This window comes from Xenopus tropicalis, chromosome 7 (assembly GCF_000004195.4).
Source record: "Xenopus tropicalis strain Nigerian chromosome 7, UCB_Xtro_10.0, whole genome shotgun sequence".
Lineage (NCBI taxonomy): Eukaryota > Metazoa > Chordata > Amphibia > Anura > Pipidae > Xenopus > Xenopus tropicalis.
Window position 1 is genome coordinate 22372228 of NC_030683.2, and position 23441 is coordinate 22395668.

Consider the following 23441-nt stretch of genomic DNA (forward strand, 5'->3'; position numbering starts at 1 on the left):
AATAATAAAACAGTACCTGTACTTGATCCCAACTAAGATATAATTACCCCTTATTGGGGGCAGAACAGTCCTATTAATGATTTATTATTTTTTAGTAGACTTAAGGTATGGAGATCTAAATTAAGGAAAGACCCCTTATCCGGCATACCCTTGGTCCCGAGCATTCTGGATAACGGGTCCTATACCTGCACAACATATTTGTTTCCCAGAAAGTAACATGAACTGGAGAAGTCACTGGCACAACATGGATTGATGTGGTCCCCGGACCGACTTTGGCCCCAGGGCCAAACGATCGAATTAGCCTGAATTCTCCCGTTATCGCCCACTCGTAGGTGGGGGATATCGGGAGAAGATCCGCTCGTTGGCGCGACATCGCCAAGCGAGCTGATCTGAAGGTGTATGGGCGCCTTTAGCAATGCCCTAACACTCACAACAAACCATGAAACTCTTCTCTTGTGACTTTGTGAATTTGCTCGTACTTTCCTTTTTTTAAAATTTATAGTACGAGCCTTTCTTTCCCCTCCTTTCCACATGTGGTACAAAATAGTTTATTACGACGTTAACACCTCAGCTCAGTATGGAGCTAAGAGAAGGGATTAATTTATTGCTGTTGGCTCATCAGCAGAGGGAGGTATAAAGGAAGGCTCAGTGCTGTTTAAAGTAATGGATGGTCAGATCCCACATTTCTCTTGTTTGTTGACATGCAGGAGTAATGAAGTTAAAGCTCTGCACACATGTGCCCCCCTCATTAAGCTGCATTACCTGCATTAAAACTTATAATTGGCACTCAGAGCCCTGCTCGCATTAATCATTTATAATGTTTTAATAAGTTTTTAATCAGGATCTAAAAGGCTGGAGGACCTGTCGGAGGCAAGGGTAGCATAACGTCCTCGTATTCACGCCCATGATTCTTTTATTTCACCCACCATCTACTTTTACATCAACAATTATAAAAAAAAATTAATTAAAAATGCAACCATGTCTTTATATATCTGCAGCTTCGTATGCTTAAACCAATGTAACAGTGTAACAATGGCAGCCTTGGGTGCTGCTTCACGGGTCTCTTAATCAGCTGGATTCTGCTACATTGTTTCAATTGTCAGAGCAAGGGACACACACGTACCACTTTCAATAGCAATTATATTTACAAATAACTTTAAAACAATGAAATAGGTTTAATGAATGTACATTGGAGAGTTGCTTAGAATCACATTGTCTTTCATCAGGCAACATTTAAGGTGCCCATACGAGGTGAGCATGGCGAGATCGCCAAGCGAGCAGATCTTCACCCGATATCCCCACCTACGGGTGGGCGATATCGGGGAGCGTGTAGGCTAATTCAATCATTTGGCCCTGGGGCCAAACGATTGAATTATATTGGCAGCAGTACTGTCATGCTTTATGGCTGGAATTCTAGTTATTTTTATAACAGAGCACTCTGGTAGGAGGTTCAATCTTCTTGGTGGAACCTCTAGAGCAGGAATGCCCAACCTTTTATACCGGTGAGCCACATTTAAATACAAGCATGGAAAATGTTCATGGGGGTGCCAATAAAAGCTATAATTGGCTATTTGGTAGCCCCTATGGGAACTGGAAGCCTATAGAAGGCTCTGTTTGGCATTATACTGGGTTTTTATGCCAGAAATTAAAGAAATAAGCCGCTTCTTTGAGGCCACTGGGAGCAACATCCAAGGGGTTGGGGAGCAACACAAGCATGGAAAACGTTCATGGGGGTGCCAATAAGAGCTATAATTGGCTATTTGGTAGCCCCTATGGGAACTGGAAGCCTATCGAAGGCTCTGTTTGGCTTTATACTGGGTTTTAATGCCAGAAATTAAAAAAATAAGCTGCTTCTTTAAGGGCCACTGGGAGCAACATCCAAGGGGTTGGGGCGAGCCACTGGTTGGGGATCACTGCACTAGAGGATATGGAGCAGTGAGCTAAGAGAGCTTAGCAAGACGAAGAAAACAACACCATGGAAATAGAAATAGAAAAAAACATTTTACAAAATTCTATAAATTGATGCAAAACAACCTGCGTGTCATTTTGTTGAATCTAAATGATTACAGATGAGTAATATGAGGGCCCAATGTTTTATTGGCGTCCATTCATCTAGAGCACTCTCAGCCCTGGAATGTTGACGAGTACCTCTGTTACTTGGCTCACCCAGCGATATTAATTTTTGTTCTCTCTTTTATCGCGCTACATCTCCAGCCCCCTCTTTTTGCTTGAGAGAGCTGCTTAGTACTACGGTTGCGCGGCAATCTTTAAATGATCCCCTAATCTCTCCACAGCCTGTAAAAAAATCTCCCCTGGAGCTGGCAACAAGTTACTAGGGAGGCATTTGATGTGAGGCAAGTGATGCTGGCATTTTTCTTAAATAAGGAGCTTCGTGATCAGAGCTGGCAAATAGAGCAGTGTCCAGAGGGAGTGAGAAAGCTGTTTTAATGAGCCCACAGTGAAAGACAAAATACAGACTGATTGACAGGGCGAGTGATCTGCTGGGGAAATAATGTCAATGCTGCATTACCCATTAGAAACAGAGGAATGGGTACAGAGTTAAAAAAAAAAAAATTCAGGGGAAAAAAAAAAAAATTGGACCTTGAAAAGGAATCTTTGTGTAAATATAGTGCACTTCCATTTTCCTTTTGTGTCGTGCCGTTGACTTCTTTTTAAACAGATAACCTTATCAGAACTATCATGAAATATCAGGAACGGCGGCTGAAATCACTAAGTAGAAAACTGACAAAAACAGAGAAGCGTGACTGACATAACATAACTGTAGGAAATGTTTATTTTTACAGCGCTCCTACCTGAATGTGTTACATCAAAACATGTTTAAAAAAAAAAAAATATATATATATATATATATCCCTGAGCTTGGGTACATAATAAACGTAAGGCTGACGCAAGCGGCTCGACTGGTTTTTTTTTTATGTGCAGAGTCATATCCCGGAGAGGTCGGCGCAGATATTAAACCCCTTCAGATCTCTATTGTGTCGTCGTAAAATGACGAGATTATAGAATCTATAAATGGACCTTGGCAGCAGCTGCCGGTTAGGACTAGAATTAAAACAACAAGGCAATGGTTAACGTTCTGCCTGTTGAGTGTGGCGGCCTTATACAACTCGGGCCCACGAGGGGGTTAATTCCTTAAACCTAATAATGTTCGATAGTGAGGTATTTGTCAGGAGATAAAGAAGTGATAGTATCTGGGAAGTGGGTCCCTTGGTGATTGTAGTACAAATATTGTTAATGCGGTGTGGTTCCTACAGAAAGGTAGAGGGAAATAGCTTCAGTCCACTGGAGACAAGGAGACAAATTCTGTTAAGGCAGAGCAGGAACCTAGTGACAAAGGACAGTAGCCGCTGAACTGAGCGTTCCACCATGGATATTCACCCCACCGGTGTTTACATGGAAGGTTTCTCCAGGTCCTCTATAAATATTACTTTATCGAGGCCCAGAGCTTTCAGATTTTCCTTTCCGCGTTTCGCTTTAGAGAGGAACTACTTACAAGGGACATCTGGTTGCTGCTATAAAATTCAATACCATTCCACTTTGCTCTTAGCATTATGACGTCATGCCTGTGTTCCGACTATACGAGTCCTCTAACTCGAAATGTACAAGAATTTAATAAGTCTGGTGTTAAGGCAATTTGTCATGGCATATTTGAAGTATAAATCAGACTAATGGAGCAGATTTTTTTTTTTTTTTTTTTTCCTGTATGGCATTAAGGCATGTGAACCCTGTAATAGCTAATGGCAGAAGTGGAAAAAGAGAAGAGGGCCTGACATTAAGACCCTAGCATTTTGGAAATCCAATATGTATTGACCTGTGTACTATCTTAGTGCAGAGATCTGATGTCAGCAGAATGTAGTCTTGTATAGGAACTGCTCATTACAGGTTTTCTGAGGGAAGCACATTGTCTCTAAAGCTCCAGAACCAGATCGGCTAGAATTGCTCAGTAATCAATACTGAAAGCGACTGATGGCCTGGCCCGCACAGCCAACACAGCTGTGGCCACTGCTTTCAATGGCTTACCAGTAATTAGGGAAGACTGCTTGGAAGCAGCAGAGTGGTCACTCCCTCATCCATCGCCGCCAAGTGTTTCAAAGGCTTCAGCATGTTCATTTTATCATGTTTGTGTGCCATGTACATTTTGTGCACCATGAGGATTTATATCCATATCAAGGCTTTGAAGTTTGGAGCTATAAATGACAAAACTCAAGTACAGGGCTACATTTTTTGGATGATATTTAAGAGTTGCTCTTCTTACATTTCAATTGCCATTGGCCGCACCCAGGGGTGCACTTAAGAGTTGATCCTAAATGCCGACCAAGTGCATCCCCAGGTTTAGGTGATTGCCATAGTCAATGGGGAGAAATTCCTGGCATTTTGAAACCCATGAAGCTACTAATTGCGTTGTCTGCTATATTCTAAAACATTGCTGTGTCTGCCTGTTTGGAATTTGTTGGTTACTAATAGCAAAAATCCTAGAGTTAATTTCAATAGATTTATGTAGGACATCTAGATGCTCGAAAGGTTCTCAGCTATCAGTTATGATTCTAGGGCCCTAAGTTGAACCTTAGCTTATAGTTTACAATATATAGTTTAATATATTTAGAGCATATAGATTGTAAGCTCTACGGGGCAGGGACCTCCATCCTCTTGTGTTTAACTTATTGCAACTGTATTTATCTTGTATTTATCTGTATTTATTGTTATACTTTGTATTTATCTATTATTATCTTAATAACCCCCTGTTTGTATTAATGTATTCTACTGTACAGCGCGGCGTACATAAGTAGCACTTTATAAATAAAGATATACATACATACTCGCACATTACATACAGTATAGCACATATGGGGCCAGCTTAAGCTATAGCCATGTTTATTCCCTCCAGTTGGCTTACAACACACCTTCTGGGATCATACAAACATAAACTGGGTTATGCAGCACTTTGGACAATTATTGGCCAAGACCATTTGTCCAAGTCAACCAATTAGATGTTTCCACTGTACAAGGTCACTAAAAGCTAACTGGTAATTGGTGCTTCTATTAGAGAAAGAATGTCTTCCTCTTTAGAACGCAGTCAGATATTTCCATTCCTTAGAACATTGACAGATATCTTTATTCCTATAATGTTTTAAGGTAATTCTTTCATAGAAGCCCATTTGCGCTCCCCTTAACTGCCATTTATTTTGAAAAAAGTTCCTTAAACATAATAAGTATATAAGTATATTACCAAGTACTACTTGTGCTCCTTATACAAAAAAGTATACAAAGGCAGTTAACATTTGTACAGGGAAGGTTGAGTTCTCTTTTGACCAGAGAGAAATCATTATTACATGATTAGTGGCTTGACTAGGTGAGAAACATCAGTATTAGAGAAGCCAGTGTGGACGAGCTACATTAATGACCTAACCCTTGCTGTGTAGATAATTCTTGTCAGCTCCTTGGCCACTGGTAAGTTGCATTGCCTGATAAAAAGCTGATAAGACCTTTGTTCTGAAAAAAAAAATCCCCACAAGGGGTAAAAAAACGGTGTCAAGTAAAATGCATCACATCAGCTTTTTCTCTGACAAACCAAATTCATTCCTTATGTAATTGATAACGGCCTTAGCCAATTATTTCACACATTACAATACACAGAGGTCCCCTTTACAGGTTCTGCACTGCTGTAATTAGCTATGCTAATATCTCCTTTATTGGTCCTAATATTGCTCAACACCTTTGCCATCCTAAAACCCACTGGAGCCCTATGCCCTGTCAGGATGGCTGATTATTGAGAAGGATAGCTTTAATCAAACATAATTGCAGTTAATTTTTCTCTCCTGCTCTCTGTTGCCAGCATCTAATGCCACGGACTCCTTGATATTCCATTAAATTACAATTAAACAGCCTCCTTTGTTTCTGATTGTCCTAAACAACACCACAAAGTTCTGTAGCTGTTTAAAAGAGAGCTGTTTGGTCGTAATTGCTTCCCAGCTCACAAAGGGCCAATTTACACAATACCCATGTAGAATTTAAACAGCTCATAATCTAATGGATATTACACAGGAGTCGAACACTACAATTAAAATGATTTTCATCAGACAGGGAAGCTCTGGTTAATCAGCTTCATAAAAGTAAATATAAATGAACTAATTCATAGCTTAAATACACAGAAATGGAGCAACATAGAAAATTCTTTATGGAGGCTATGTCCACCTGACTTTGCTTCTAATAGAATGAACACTATTAGTTAGTGTGTATAACAGCTTCATATAAATACTGATTTAATCTCAACATGGAACCCCCAAAAGTAGAAGAAATAGGTTACTTATAAATGACCCTAAGATAAAAAAAAAAAAGCTGCTCCCATAAATCCCTAACACTATTGTAAAATGTGAAATAGGAGACTCTAAAACTGGAAGTATCAGCACTTTTATGAATTTAGCAAAATATTCTGTTTCCACGACGGCCAAAAATTCTATTTGTGTACAACTCGATTTCAAAAGTCAAAAATAAAACACCTTTATAGTTAATATATTTTATATATTGTTTATATCTAGGCCACATTGCGCACAATTCAATTTAAAATTGACAAATGTGTGAATGAGACATAGTATTTGGTAGACAATAAACTTGGATGTCCAAGAGCTTCTGAACCAAGGCAGGAGGTGCTGACATCCTATAGGTGAAAGTATTAACCAAATGATTCCTACCCTAAATCTCGTATTGTCTCATTAACCTTCCGACGCATTTTATGCATAAAGAATAATCCCTTAAATTTACTCTTACATTTCTGATGGAATTGCTCGAGTATTGTTATTTTATTAATGAGACAGGTCACATCTTTTCCAAAGTTTATGGTTTAATTCCAAGTATAGAAATACTAATCATAACAATAAAGTAATCAGATGGTTGTTTTGGATGAGTTTGACTTGAAGTAGATTTTATTTTTAAGATCAGACCAAAATCGTCCCCATACCTGTTCCCTTGAGTTGGAAATTTAACACCATTAATTTTCCCAGTGATCATTTTCCCTGTGATACTGATTTTTGCCCAAACACTTGTAACAAAGGGGAAAAAAAATTAAGCCTCTCGTGGCCTTTAAAAGCAGCATGTTCTAACTTGTCACTGCGTTTCCAGAAACATCTGCTTCTATATCAATTATATGCTTCATATAATTCATTCATTGAGGGTACCAGTTGCTCAGTGAAAAGAAAACCCTCATGGCTAGGATAGATTAAAATTATTTTCTAACTGATCTTAGACTGTCAGCTTCAGCAAAGTATGCACAGCAATGGGCATATAACAAATATAATTCTAAATACAACTGAATTCTAGTGAAACCAGACAAGAATACGAGAACCACAAAATGTCATCCCAAAGGTGAACCACCTTTCATTAGCAGAACGTATGTGTTTAAAGCCAGACCTCAAGGTTTAAAAGTGGTTGCCAATATTAAATTTAACTGATATTTAAAAGCATCAAAGCAAAATAAGACCCAACAACTATGTAGACCAGATGGCATCTCAAACAAATGTAGCTTAGATAGATATACAGTTTTAAAAAGGTAGATACAAAGTACTATCCACTGTTCCACTGTTTACATGAAGTGGGCTGACAGTTAGCTTCATCATATGAAGAAGGGTGAAGTTAGCCCTTAACTAGTCTTTGATTTGCCAAGAAATATTATGTCAATTCCAAAGTTACGCCCTACATTCCCCAGTACTTTAGAATTATTTCCAAGATGTAGCTCAGGTACAGATGTAGCTGGAATAAACCCTCAGCCAAAGGATCCACCTATAAGAATTCCCCAGACATAATCATAACCAGCAGTGGAAACCATGGAACTAGTACGACTCCATTCCATTTGAACCAGACAATATCATTGCAGAAGGCAACAGAAAATACCTACCCAAAAAAACAAAACAATTAAGTGGCAGAAATGCCAAGGGAAATAGACAAAGGACGCACAGAGACATCATAGACTTCTCACAAGGGTCTTTGCTTGGGTTTGAGCAAATTCATTAGTAAAAAGAGGCATAGATATAAAGTGTAAGTTCATGGGACAAGATTGTGGGTAGAGATGTAGCGAACTGTTCGCCGGCGAACTAATTCGCGCGAACATCGGGTGTTCGCGAACGCGCAAGTTCGCAAACTTTCCGCGTATGTTCGCAATTTGGGTTCGCGTGGCGTTTTTCCGCTGTGTTTTTTCTCGCCCAAAAAACGCAGCGCAAGCCACACATGGCGTTTTTCCGCAAATCCAGTTTCCATGGTGGTAATAGCGCGAAATAGCAAAAAACGCGGCATATTTCCGCTAGGTCTGCCAGCTGCCTTTGCGATTTTACGCAACGCTGTGTCAACAAAGTATTTTTCAGAGAAATTTTTGCTTGATCCCCCTCCTGCATGCCACTGTCCAGGTCGTGGCACCCTTTAAACAACTTTAAAATTAGTTTTCTGGCCAGAAATGACTTTAAAGTTCGCCTTCCCATTGAAGTCTATGGGGTTCGCAAATTTCGAAATATTTGCGCTTTTTGGCGTAAGTTCGCAAACGTGTTCGTGAACTTTTTTTTTGAGGTTCGCTACATCCCTTGTGGGCCCCAGTAACTGTTATTAGCGTATGTAGGCCAGCGTCAATTGCCTACCTGTATACTAGTGACTATCTATCCCGGGCATTTTTTTCTTGCTTAAATAAACATTTTCAGGTTCTCACTGTCTACTGTTTTATTTATTATATTTCAAAGTGCTACTACAGAACGGCAGAAGTTAAATGAAACATCCAAATATATCTACTAATAAAATAGTTACTGAGATGCCTTTGCTCCTTTCCTGTGAACTCTCTGGCTTTATTAAAGATTTCCCAAGTCCTTGTGTTCTGCTAGAATAAAAAAAATAATATGAAGATATATTTGTAACTACTTTCAAATGTCTTTTTTTCCCCCCTCTTAGCTTTCCTCTTCCAGTGAGGCAGAGAGAAGCAAGTAAATAAAGCACATATTTCAAGCTTGATTTACTCTGATACCTACTGTGAAAGATTATGACTCTTTAGGGAAATATAGACAGGGTCAGGGAATTAGTGTTCATAATGGTCATTTTGATAATGGTCCAACAGATGCAACTAGAAACATACTGTACACAATTACGCATAATGCACTAATGACAGGTTAGAATTTTTATCGCCTTCTCGCAACCAAGCAGCAAATCCATGTTTAGAAGTAATAAAGAGTTTATTGGTGTTAAAGCCAAAGATTTTCTGACACCGGAAAGATTTTTTCCCTTCATAACAAGAGCATTAAATCCTTTGTGTATCAGGGCCTGGGAAGGAGATATGTAAAAAGCAGTTGTCAGATATTTCCTTAGAAAAAGCCAATTAAAGGGTAATAGAGCAAAGGAAGGGAATTACCATTTGACTTGAAATGAGTGAATATTCAACTCCTGTCTTATGCCGCAGCGATAGAATTATACCTCAATGGATAACCGTGTATTAAGCACATTTTGCAAATAACCCTCTATTTCCCAAACCATTGTAGGCTATCTTAGCAGGAAATAGGGAATGCCATTGGAGGTCTATGTATTTGCCTATGGGATATCTATGTGGCACAGGCTGGACTAAAATGTTATTTAATATTTTGTGATATTATCCAATTATCCAATATTTTTTTATTTATTTTTTTTTGCTAATTCATACCCAGTTCATTGCAGACTAATGACAAAATTGTGAAGCTATTACTAATACAGGTATGGGATCCCTTATCCGGAAACCCGTTATCCAGAAAGTTCCAAATTAGGAAAGGCCATCTCTCATAGACTCCATTATAAGCAAATAATTCTAATTTTTAAAAATGATTCCCTTTTTTCTGTAATAATAAAACAGTACCTGTACTTGATCCCAACTAAGATATAATTACCCCTTATTGGGGCAGAACAGCCCTATTGGGTTTATTTAATGGTTAAATGATTCCCTTTTCTCTGTAATAATAAAACAGTACCTGTACTTGATCCCAACTAAGATATAATTACCCCTTATTGGGGGCAGAACAGCCCTATTGGGTTTATTTAATGGTTAAATGATTCCCTTTTCTCTGTAATAATAAAACAGTACCTGTACTTGATCCCAACTAAGATATAATTACCCCTTATTGGGGGCAGAACAGCCCTATTGGGTTTATTTAATGGTTAAATGATTCCCTTTTCTCTGTAATAATAAAACAGTACCTGTACTTGATCCCAACTAAGATATAATTACCCCTTATTGGGGCAGAACAGCCCTATTGGGTTTATTTCATGGTTAAATGATTCCCTTTTCTCTGTAATAATAAAACAGTACCTGTACTTGATCCCAACTAAGATATAATTACCCCTTATTGGGGGCAGAACAGCCCTATTGGGTTTATTTAATGGTTAAATGATTCCCTTTTCTCTGTAATAATAAAACAGTACCTGTACTTGATCCCAACTAAGATATAATTACCCCTTATTGGGGGCAGAACAGCCCTATTGGGTTTATTTAATGGTTAAATGATTCCCTTTTCTCTGTAATAATAAAACAGTACCTGTACTTGATCCCAACTAAGATATAATTACCCCTTATTGGGGCAGAACAGCCCTATTGGGTTTATTTAATGGTTAAATGATTCCCTTTTCTCTGTAATAATAAAACAGTACCTGTACTTGATCCCAACTAAGATATAATTACCCCTTATTGGGGGCAGAACAGCCCTATTGGGTTTATTTAATGGTTAAATGATTCCCTTTTCTCTGTAATAATAAAACAGTACCTGTACTTGATCCCAACTAAGATATAATTACCCCTTATTGGGGGCAGAACAGCCCTATTGGGTTTATTTAATGGTTAAATGATTCCCTTTTCTCTGTAATAATAAAACAGTACCTGTACTTGATCCAAACTAAGATATAATTGATCCTTATTGGAGGCAAAACAAGCCTATTGGGTTTATTCAAAATCACGAAAAGATCCCTTATCTGGAAAACTCCAGGTCCCGACCATTCTGGATAATAGCTCCCATACCTGTATAGTAAATTCTTTTTCTTTTACATTTTTCTTAAAACTTTGTGATAATTCATAGTGAACAAGTTTATGAAGAATCTGCCTAGACCAAGCAATTAGAATTGGTTAGAAATTATCCAATGGTACAAATGACAAATATATCATTATTTTCCTATATTCCCTAATTACATCTTCAGATATTGCCAAGACTCCATTGTTCTCTGGATACTTGGCCCTTTCTAATGATCCTACAAGGAGGTAGCCAGAGCATAGACAGGGAAACATACAACTGGGCCCATGTTTAATTATAAGGGTAAATGGAAAATTCAGCAGCGGGAACGGCTTTTGAGTTTTCTTATAGCCTTTACAGAGAAATAATATACAATTTTGCCGCCAAGGCATTTCCCTACGCTAAGCACAACATTTTAATATTTAGCGACCTATTAAAAATTATAGTATATGGATATAAATCATTAAAATTAAGTGCGTCAATTTACTCACTGACTATATAATAGGCTGAATGCTTAATTTTTTTTCATCTGCGTTCTGCAATTTTCACTAGTTACTTATTTAGGGCCCAATCAGCTTACATTCCGCCATATTAAATGATAATTTGATGGGTGTGCGACATTCGACTACAACTTAGGAAAAATATCTGAAAAGTAAATGTAGTTATAATTTAATTTAATAACACCGAATTGAATTCAATTTACCTTAAATGAACAAGATTAACTGTGATGGGGAAACGAAAAAAAAACCGTAGCTTTTTGGAAAATCTAAATCTTAGGGAAAATACAAAGGCTTTTACATTTTTATGCATTCATTTTATTCATTTAAAAGGTGTTAATAAAATGATTTCATCAGAGAAAAAGAAAAGCCTCCGTGGCTGGGAATACACATAAAGAGAAAGAGGGAGAGAGCTTATGAGCAGACACATTTTCAGTGATCTGCTTTTACTAGCTTTTCCGAGACATGACATTTGTTCAGAAGATTAGCCAGGTTGTAATGTGTGGAATAATTGCACTACGCGGATGTCCCAGAAGTGAAAACCTAATTGCTTGACAGGACTATAACTTTGCGGCGCTCTCTCACCTTGTTAGGTCCTTTTCTGATGCGGTTCAAATCGAGTCTGGCCGCAGGTGTGCCTAATTTACCTCACAACACAACGTGCGGCGTTTAATTGCAGAGAAGTAGTTTGGAGAAATTGGTGGGTGGAATATAAAGTGACAATGAGTGTTGATGGCATATGGGTGTTCAGATGGATGGGGAGGGAAGAAAGGTGAGTGGTGTTAAAGGGCAGGCGTTTCATTTGCAAACACTGCATCTGGGGAGACTGCTCATATTCTTAAACTGAGGCCTGAGAGCTATGTGAATAATGGGTTTCAAGATGTTCTACAGAGAATACAATATGTTCCACATAGTGAAAATCTGAGTACAGTTTGTGAAATGAATATTTGCTCATAGAGGAATAGGAGATTCCCTATTATTAAAAGGAGAGTTAAGTTGGTTTTGTTTTCCTAAATCAGTTGTTCTCTACTACCTAAAGTGCAAATGATCCCTATTGGTGCTGCTCTCCTGCAGCCTGGATGAGTAGCGGTAGCATAGGTTACTACAAGTGACAAAGCTATCAATATCCTGTAGTAACTTTAGAAACACAGCATCTCCCAGAAATGGGTTTAAATGTATAGCATACTAGTAGCTGCTACTAAGTAGCTCCGTGTGTCTTCACACAAAGTCTATCTTTCTTCCTGATTGGACTTCCAGTGTGACCCCATTTACTGGTCATAGTCACACTGTCATCACAGCTTAGTTACATAGGGTTCTGTGATGACCAACCATGTACTGACCACATACGCCGGACTTTTTCATGTGTACCTCCATTTTTTGGGTAATAGATTTTTGATCTGTAAACTCTGTAGAATTTACAATGTGTATATATTGCAGTACTAGGAAAATACAGAAACTCACAGGCCTAAACCATCTACTGACCTAACCCTAAAGGTGTTCCTTCTACCGGTGGGAATGTTTTTAAAAACAGCTGGCTTTAGAGAGTTCTAGACAGAGATCAGTGTTACCAATTGTCTGTCATCCAAACCCCCAACAGTGCATGTTTTAGAGATGTCATTGTCAGAGAACAGGTGGCTTTGTCATTAGCACAATGCATCTGTCACAATAACCATTGATTACTCTACATGTGCCTACACTGGGAAGCCTGCTGCTGAAAAAACAATTTGATTGGTCAGATTTTGTTGGCTATCACAAGTCAAGTTACTAAAGTTAAAAAAATGAAAGCAACCATCCATATTGGTCTCTATGGTCTACCAATTCAGGCCAAACATTGTCACTATTGTTACCTAACTAGGCATGTGTTATATGTATATATCATAAATATTTTTCATTTGCTTCATACCTATCAGTAGCCCCATATAACAATGAAGCAAAATGTTCTATTGTATGTATGTATTTATAAAGCACCACAAGGGTACGCAGCGCTGTACAATCTTACAATATACAGAGGGAGGACACGTGTTATAATAAATACAATAAATAAGTATAAATGCACAGGGAGTAAGTGCCTTGTGGTATGAGACACAGTAGGAAAGCGGTCCCTGCCCTGTAGAGCTTACAATCTAAGTTTTATTGAATAAGCTGTCTAAGCTGTACAGGCAATAAAGATTTTTAAGCATATGAAAATGCTTAAACCCTTATAAATAATCAATCATAATCATCTATGATTATAACTGTAAAATAAAAGTAAAGAAGAACAGTTGCAAAGGATAATGTTCTAAAATAGAAAACAAGCAGAACAGAATAGTTTTCTAGAAACAGTCGACTTTTAAGGAAACTTGGGTCTGTTTAGTAATAAAACCGCAGGTGAAAGATTATGGTATATTTTTCTATAGTTATTGGCCTTGGTTTCATTTCCTAAGCGTTATTTTCCTTGGATAAGTTTCACTCAGCGCTGTAATATTTATTTAATGTTTTGACATTAAACAGGAAATACAGTATGAGAGTATTGCTTAGTACATGCAAAAAAACTACTCCTTCTGTGTTTATAGATGTGCATGTTGCCATACTGCTTGCCTCAGCTGTGGCATTGCCTGCACCCAATAGTGCAATCTGCTTTAATATTGCTGTATGTTATATATATATATATATACTTGCACACAAGTTATCCTTCCATACTATTGTTTATGGGAAAATAAATGGTAAATAAAACTTTGTAATAAATGATGTAAAGGTATGGGATCTATTATTTGGAAACCCATTATCCAGAAATTCCAGATTACGAAAGGACATCTCCTATAGACATAGAAACAGTACCTTGTACTTGATCCCAACTAAGATATAATTAATCCTTATTGGAGGCAAGACAATAATATTCATTTTACTTTATGTTTAAAATATTTTTTAGTAGACTTAAGGTACAAAGATCAAAAGTACAGAAAGACTTCTTTTCTGGAAAACCCCAGGTCCCAAGCATTCTGGATAACAGGTCCCATACCCAAACGTCTAACTGATTTGTCACTGATTTACTCATAAACTCCTTGTTTTCGTAGCTTACTGTGTTTTACTGGGGTAATTATACATATCCATATATATATCTGGTTTTAGATACAGGTATGGGATCTCTTATCCAGAAACACATAATCCAGAAAGTTCCGAATTACGGAAAGCCTGCCTCCCATAGACTCCATTATGTAGGAGTATTATTTTAAAAATAATTCACTTTTTTTTTCTCTGTAATAATAAAACAGAACCTGTACTTGATCCCAACTAAGATATAATTACCCCTTATTGGGGGCAGAACAGCTCTATTGGGTTTATTTAATGGTTAAATGATTCCCTTTTCTCTGTAATAATAAAACAGTACCTGTACTTGATCCCAAGATATAATGAATCCTTATTGGTAGCAAAACAATCCTATTATTTTTTTAGCAGACTTAAGGCAGGAGATCCAAATTATGGAAAGATCCCTTATCCGGAAAATCCCAGGTCTTGAGCATTCTGGATAACAGGTCCCATACCTGTACTATAAAACTATAGGAAAAGGGGGTTTCAAATGTCCAACATTAAGCAGATTTGAGGGGAAAGGTAGCCTGGCCATAAACTTTCAAATGTTTTCCAAATTCATGAAAACTCCATTGACATTTGTAGGACAGATTCCAATTCCCTTTGATGGGAAGCATTGTTAGTTGGCTCTCATTGTTAATGCTTAATCATTTGCTGTTGATGAATGTGAAATTATATTCTGCTGGTAGTGGCATTTTGATTGGCACCACAAAAATCAGTGCTGGTGAATTTTGTTTGCCCATTTGGGACTGGGAACCTATAAATTGAATTACTTGGTAAGCTGCTGCCCATTTCTCTATATGGCTTCCACAAGTGATGAATTTTTCTCTCCTTTTGCAGATTCTTCCTGAAGTTTTTCCTCAAATGCAATCAGAACTGCCTGAAAAATGCAGGGAACCCAAGGGATATGCGAAGATTTCAGGTATACTATATGTAATGCTGCCTTGCACATTGCCGATAAACCAATATAACGGGGTTTGTGACCATACGTTTATAATAACAGCTAATTTAATAACAATAATTTTACATAATCATTTATTTTATTAAGAATCATAATTGATTCTCCTCAATAAAATGATAGCTCCCCTGGAGCAAGGGTTTAGAATGGGAAGACTATGACTGATAGTCTTGCTCTAGAATTAGACAATTTCGCACAGATGTATAAGAACTAAACTAAACTTCGCAGAATTCCTACATAAAGAAGTCTTACATTTTTCTTCTCATCGGCATTTAAAAAGAAAATTAAATTTTCCCCCCCAAATTCTAAGGATGAATTCATTTTGTGCTTGATTTCTTGTGGGCAAATAAGTCTTTGTGTTTTTGAAGTGCGTTTTGTACCGGCTATGAAAAGTATAACGGCGGGGGGTAGAGCTGTAAACAATGCGCCCACTCCGGCTATTTAGAACAGTTTAGATCACTGGTGAGTGTTACCTTTTTATTTCTGAATTAGCGGTACTTAAAACCTCTCTAGCAATTGAACATTGACAAAAGGGAAAAAAATCTTGCCAAAGAGAAGCACCACGATGGGAGAGGGGGAAAAGAGATCCGCAGTAGCTCTTCTATTATGAATATTTCTCGAATGAATTTCAAATTTCAACACGATTTTGGGCCAATGAGGAAAGGTATCTCTAAATGAATTTCCAAATTTTTCCTATAGACTCCTATTGAGTTGTCATGAGATAAACCTCAAGATTAGTTTTTCTCATTAGAACTGAATCTGGCCCTTTAAGTGAATGCAAGTCACAGCAAACAAAACTGATAGGTTAGTTAAGGTTTCACAGTACTGTGTACCCAAAAAACAAAAACTAGAGGCCAACTTTTTATTAAAATGATATATCATACATGCAAAACATTTTTCAATAATATGTGGCTGTATTTACAACTGGAAACCCTGCATAATATTTGATAATATTATAGTAATATTTCTTAAAAAATACCTATCATCTATCTATCATCTACCTATCTACCTAACTTTCTTTCTTTCTATCTATCTATTTATCTATCTATCTATCTATCTATATATCTATCATCTATCTATCTATCATCTACCTATCTACCTAACTTTCTTTCTTTCTATCTTTCTATCTATCATCTATCTATCTATCTATCTATCTATCATCTACCTAACTTTCTTTCTTTCTTTCTATCTATCTATCTATCTATCATCTATCTATCTATCTATCTATCTATCATCTACCTATCTACCTAACTTACTTTCTTTCTTTCTTTCTTTCTTTCTTTCTATCTATCTATCTATCATCTATCTATCTATCTATCTATCTATCTATCATCTACCTATCTACCTAACTTACTTTCTTTCTTTCTTTCTTTCTTTCTTTCTTTCTATCATCTATCTATCATCTATCTATCTATCTAACTATCTTTCTTTCTTTCTTTCGTTCATCTATCTATCTATCTATCTATCTATCATCTATCATTTATCTATCTATCTATCTATCTATCTATCTATCTAAACTATCTTTTTTCTATCTCTATCTATCTATCTATCATCTACCTATCTACCTATCTACCTAACTTTCTTTCTTTCTTTCTTTCTATCTATCTATTTATCTATCTATCACTTGACTTGTTGCACTTCCCTTTGTTTAAAAGAACAGCAGACTGTGTGACATCACAAAGATTTGTTGATTGTCATCCCAGGAAACTGAAGGTCAATATACAACTCAATGAAGAGCCTGAGCTTTCTGTTGATTACAGTACTGTAGCCATAAGAAACCTTACTGTAATTAATTAGCTTAGTGCAAAAAATAAGATAAGAAGGTGTTTAAATTCAAGTATAAATCAAACACGAGACCAGAGTACCTTACAACATTATATGCCCAGATAAAACAAATATACAACGGCATTTCATCATATCCAGAATATAAAATAACACCTGGTGGAAAAAAATTAGTGAAGAGTCAGTCTGTACTGCCAAATGTTATTCTAGGAATCTCAAAGTACCTTTTCCTGGTTAAGTTCTTTATATATAAATAAAATAAAAATAACAGTTTCCTTTACTGTAAGTTACCACTTGCCCTAACCTTTTGCTCCAAACGGAAGCTCAATTTGTTTTATTTACCATTTTATTTTCCTAATCATTTTTTTTTCCTCTTGAACATGTATTGTGTTTATTGTTCTTTATCTGCTGCACTTTGCTAACTCGCCCTACACGATGCCTTTAGCACAATGGTACACAATATGCTCCTATGTTCCATAAATAGCAAACTGTTGGTTGATCTGTGCAGGAACCCTGATCTCAAAGGGCGAAGCATTACCATAAAACAGTAATAGATGGCAGATTTTCATCGGTGGAACTACAAGTCAGTTGACAGGAAGTAAAACCAGTCAAGCAAGCAGAAAGAAAGAGTATACAGCTACCTTTTCAACACTACACTTCATTACCTGATTGCACAACAGTCTTAAGAAGGGCAGCATTTAGGATCAGGTTATAAGATCTCTCATCAAGTCGTTTTCTCTCTCCTACAAATGCTTGCTGCAGTGATCCCATTTTAAACGATTATAGCCAAATGTTATTTTAGTTCTAAATCCAATATTTTCAGAAGTAAATGGCATTTATGTTTATATATTTTTTTATATCAGCTTTCACCTTAGTCCTCTATCCTAAAACACTCTGCACAAGCTTTCATTTCTCATGGATCTCAGCTTCAAGTGCCACTGGTAATATTGATCCATGGGAAGAGTGCAGAAGGTCATACCTGGAATGACTAAAAATGTCCTCTTTGTCTTACTGATGGCTGAAGGAGGCATCAGTCATTATTCTGTGGTCAGCAGTGGAACTGCTATTTAGCAAAAGCACTTCTTCACATCTTCACAGCGAAAGGATCTAGCCCTTGAAATATCTGTGATAGAATTCAAATGATCAGGACGATGCTGGACTTTAAACTTGGTGCAGACAGTAGACAGGAGAGGGTTAATGTAGAAATGAATTTTTTTAAAAAAAATTTTGGGTGGGGGTGAAGTGTGTTATTTTCCCTTGGTAACTGACCTATATATAAATCGACACAGTAAAGACAGTCATGTTTTCTTCCTGCCTTTTTTCATACAGTGTAGAGAACCAAAATTGAGTGTCTGTTTCATTCTGTATCTAAATCACTAGAGACAAGAGACAGTACAGGTATAGGATCCCTTGTCCGGGAACCCATTATCCAGAAAGTTCCGAATTACGGAAAGGCCGTCTCCCATAGACTCCATTATAAGCAAATAATTCTAATTTTTAAAAATGATTTCCTTTTTCTCTGTAATAATAAAACAGAACCTGTACTTGATCCCAACTAAGATATAATTACCCCTTATTGGGGGCAGAACAGCCCTATTGGGTTTATTTCATGGTTAAATGATTCCCTTTTCTCTGTAATAATAAAACAGTACCTGTACTTGATCCCAACTAAGATATAATTACCCCTTATTGGGGGCAGAACAGCCCTATTGGGTTTATTTCATGGTTAAATGATTCCCTTTTCTCTGTAATAATAAAACAGTACCTGTACTTGATCCCAACTAAGATATAATTACCCCTTATTGGGGGCAGAACAGCCATATTGGGTTTATTTAATGGTTAAATAATTCCCTTTTCTCTGTAATAATAAAACAGTACCTGTACTTGATCCCAACTAAGATATAATTACCCCTTATTGGGGCAGAACAGCCCTATTGGGTTTATTTCATGGTTAAATGATTCCCTTTTCTCTGTAATAATAAAACAGTACCTGTACTTGATCCCAACTAAGATATAATTACCCCTTATTGGGGGCAGAACAGCCCTATTGGGTTTATTTAATGGTTAAATGATTCCCTTTTCTCTGTAATAATAAAACAGTACCTGTACTTGATCCCAACTAAGATATAATTACCCCTTATTGGGGGCAGAACAGCCCTATTGGGTTTATTTAATGGTTAAATGATTCCCTTTTTCTCTGTAATAATAAAACAGTACCTGTACTTGATCCCAACTAAGATATAATTACCCCTTATTGGGGGCAGAACAGCCCTATTGGGTTTATTCAATATTTAAAGACTTATGGTATGGAGATCCAAATTATAGAAAGATCCCTTATCCAGAAAACCCCAGGTCCCGAGCATTCTGGATAACAGGTCCCAAACCTGTATAGCATATTTATGGATGTTTATTGACCTCATCATTAGTCATCATCTGAAAAAAAAAAGTTTTTGATTTATTGCAGCAGAATACAAATGCAAAGTCTATGTATATATAGAATGGCCAAAGTAATTGTACATCAGTAACTTAAAACAACAGTGGATGTACCTTTGGGCTTTACCTTTGGGGTCAATGGAAAGTATCTTGCATATAGAAGCAAATGCATCTTATGGTTATGGTGCAAAATTGAGTAAGATTCTGACATTTCTGGAGTATTCTGATTTGAGTAGGTATAAGCGAATCTGTCCTGTTTTGGTTTGTTGGAAAATTAGCAAAACTGCTGAAAAATCTGCGAAAAGGTGAAAAAATTGCAAAATGCATTGAAGTTAATGGGCAACAATTTTTGCTACAAATCCATGCCTGGTGAAAAAAATTCACTCATCACTAGGTTTGAGTTAAGGTGGCCAGACACGAGACAATTTTAGCTGCTGATTATTGGTCCTTTAGACGGAATTGGCAGTTTATCTGCCCATGAATGGGCACCAACAATAGGCCTCACTGACCAACATCTGGAATCGGGCAGATTTCGATTGGACAGGTTTGATTTTTCCATCAGATCGGGGACCCCATCGGTCCCCAAACCAACGGCACTTATACCCGCTGAAGGTGGGCATATCTGGAGAAGATCCACTCTGTTGGCCACCTTAAGTTATAGGCTCTTTGACATGTAATCTTTTAAGGTGGCCCCCTGGTCAGTTAGGACCTAATTAGCCTGAAATTGCTCTGTATTTTGGTGAAAACTGCTTTTTACCCCACCTCAAAACAACTGGCTTAAGACCACACGCACAAATTCCTATATGATCACCAACAGATCACAATGAGTGGGGCTTCCTTTGATCCATTTATTCAACCTCAACAAATGCTGGATATTTTCAGTCTGGCCCTTTACATAAATAGTGCAATTACCATGTCTGCCTTCGTAGGGCCAGCTTTAGTAAATTAGGCTGTGACTAGAGGAACCCATTGACATTAAACTAAAAAAAAAATTCAACAATTTCTTTAATTTAGTAAACTGGATTTTCCCCTCTTTTGTGAGTTTCTAGTTACCACTGTTTAAATGCCTAGTTATTTAAACAGCCTGAAATTCATTCATTATGTTTCCATTATAAGGAATAGTTCTTTAACGACAGCTTCACTTTAACTTGTATTTACAAAAACAACATATTTATTTACATGTTACAAGGACCTTTTTCAACTGATCTTGCCAGTGTTAACCTGGTTCCTTGACAGATAAAAGCTGCATTCTCTATACCATATTATACCATATACAAGTATGGGATCTATTATCGGAAACCCGTTATCCAGAAAGCTCCGAAATAAGGAATGCCTGTCTCCCACAGATTCCATTTTAATCAAATAATTCAGATTTTTAAAATTGATTTCCTTTTTTTCTGTAATAATAAAACAGTACCTGTACAGGATCCCAACTAAGATATAATTACCCCTTATTGGGGGCAGAACAGCCCTATTGGGTTTATTTAATGGTTAAATGATTCCCTTTTCTCTGTAATAATAAAACAGTACCTGTACTTGATCCCAACTAAGATATAATTACCCCTTATTGGGGCAGAACAGCCCTATTGGGTTTATTTCATGGTTAAATGATTCCCCTTTCTCTGTAATAATAAAACAGTACCTGTACTTGATCCCAACTAAGATATAATTACCCCTTATTGGGGGCAGAACAGTCCTATTGGGTTTATTTAATGGTTAAATGATTCCCTTTTCTCTGTAATAATAAAACAGTACCTGTACTTGATCCCAACTAAGATATAATTACCCCTTATTGGGGGCAGAACAGCCCTATTGGGTTTATTTCATGGTTAAATGATTCCCCTTTCTCTGTAATAATAAAACAGTACCTGTACTTGATCCCAACTAAGATATAATTACCCCTTATTGGGGCAGAACAGCCCTATTGGGTTTATTTCATGGTTAAATGATTCCCCTTTCTCTGTAATAATAAAACAGCACCTGTACTTGATCCCAACTAAGATATAATTACCCCTTATTGGGGGCAGAACAGTCCTATTGGGTTTATTTAATGGTTAAATGATTCCCTTTTCTCTGTAATAATAAAACAGTACCTGTACTTGATCCCAACTAAGATATAATTACCCCTTATTGGGGGCAGAACAGCCCTATTGGGTTTATTTAATGGTTAAATGATTCCCTTTTCTCTGTAATAATAAAACAGTACCTGTACTTGATCCCAACTAAGATATAATTAATCCTTATTGGAAGCAAAACAATCCTATTGGGTTTAAATAATGTTTTATTGTTTTTTTAGTAGACTTAAGGTATGAAGATCCAAATTACAGAAAGACCCCTTATACGTAATACCCTTGGTCCTGAGCATTCTGGATAACGGGTCCTATACCTGTACCAAGTTTAATAATAGGACTCTTTACCATATAAGAATTGTGTGAATATTGCCAGTGCTTATTTTCCTGAAACATTTGGGGGGTCTTATCTCCATGTGGCCAACCTGGGCGACATACTCAACATTCCTTTTGTGAACCTTAAGCTGCAGTGTCATTGGTTAACATGTTTGCAGATTTTATACAGTATTTCCCGTTACTGCCTTTGCTATGAAACAACTGAAGTTAAAAAAGTTGCCTTATCCATCATTTCTTGTGGCCGTACTCTGAACCTGGACACAAGAATAGAAGTCTTTCACTCAAAAAGAAAAAAAAAAACGGAAATTCCATTGACATAGCAGGGTCAATCTCCATCCATAGGAACTCGAGAATGGATACTTTTCATGGGCTGGAAACACTTTCACTATTCATATTCGGTTCCAGCTTTTTCATATGCAAACACCTTATTATTGGTCAGTAAATATAATCATTGCACTACAGATGTTGGGCCCTAAATACTTTCAGATTTTCAGAGTGCCTGACTACATTTTGATGAAGATTTGACAAATGGCCACTGTTTTAGTTTTATTTTACTTGCACTTTTTTTTCATTTTCAGCTCAGTTAATCAAATGTATATTAACAAAAATCAGCAAGCCTTTTTTTGTTAAAAAATATTTATTCGAACTGTAATGGTCCAATTACTATTTATAAGTTTGTGGGAGATCATACAGAATATATTAAGTGGGAACTTGACTGTCATTGCAGTGAATGGTTAGATCCGTGATTGGTTTGATTTCTCTTGGCTGCTTAAAAAAAGCCAATTAAAATTAGCTGCATAATGAACTTTTGGGCCTCAAAGATGATTCCCGTAATTAATCTGGGTCCCCTGAGGAAACGGTTAGGAAACCCTGGCCTGTTTGACTTGTGTATTGCTCTTGCCAGGCATAAGCAACCCATGGCATTCTAGCAATTGTAAAACTATTCACGAAATTCGCTGGGAATTTAAGAGAATTTCAAAATATGATCCAAATATTTATTGATTTGCAAAAGATCCCAGAATTTTAATGTTGACTGAAATTGATTCATAACGATTTTTGGATTTCTTAAGGCAAATATCCAATCGAAATGGGTCAAAGGGACTCATTGTCAATCGATCTAATTCAAATTGATCATTTAGGAAAGTTCATTCAATCGCTATTGATTTTGATCAAATATGGAAGAAAAGAAAATGTCCGATAGAATTCAGCATACCAGGCTAGTCATTCTTAGATCAAATCTAAACAAATCCCTGAAGGCTACGGGCAATAAAAAGAATATTGATTTTTG

At 36.9% G+C, this 23441-nt stretch overlaps 1 protein-coding gene across 19 annotated transcripts in view; it reads left to right on the top strand.

Annotated features, from left to right (window-relative positions):
• The window catches only part of ebf3 (EBF transcription factor 3), a 137358-nt gene that overhangs the window by 68175 nt on the left and 45742 nt on the right, over positions 1 to 23441 (top strand). For all 19 annotated transcript variants that reach the window (XM_031905717.1, XM_031905715.1, XM_031905720.1 and 16 more), the window contains exon 7: positions 15416 to 15497. In XM_031905717.1, the coding sequence (XP_031761577.1) occupies positions 15416 to 15497 (82 nt within the window). The remainder of the gene's footprint in view (positions 1 to 15415; positions 15498 to 23441) is intronic.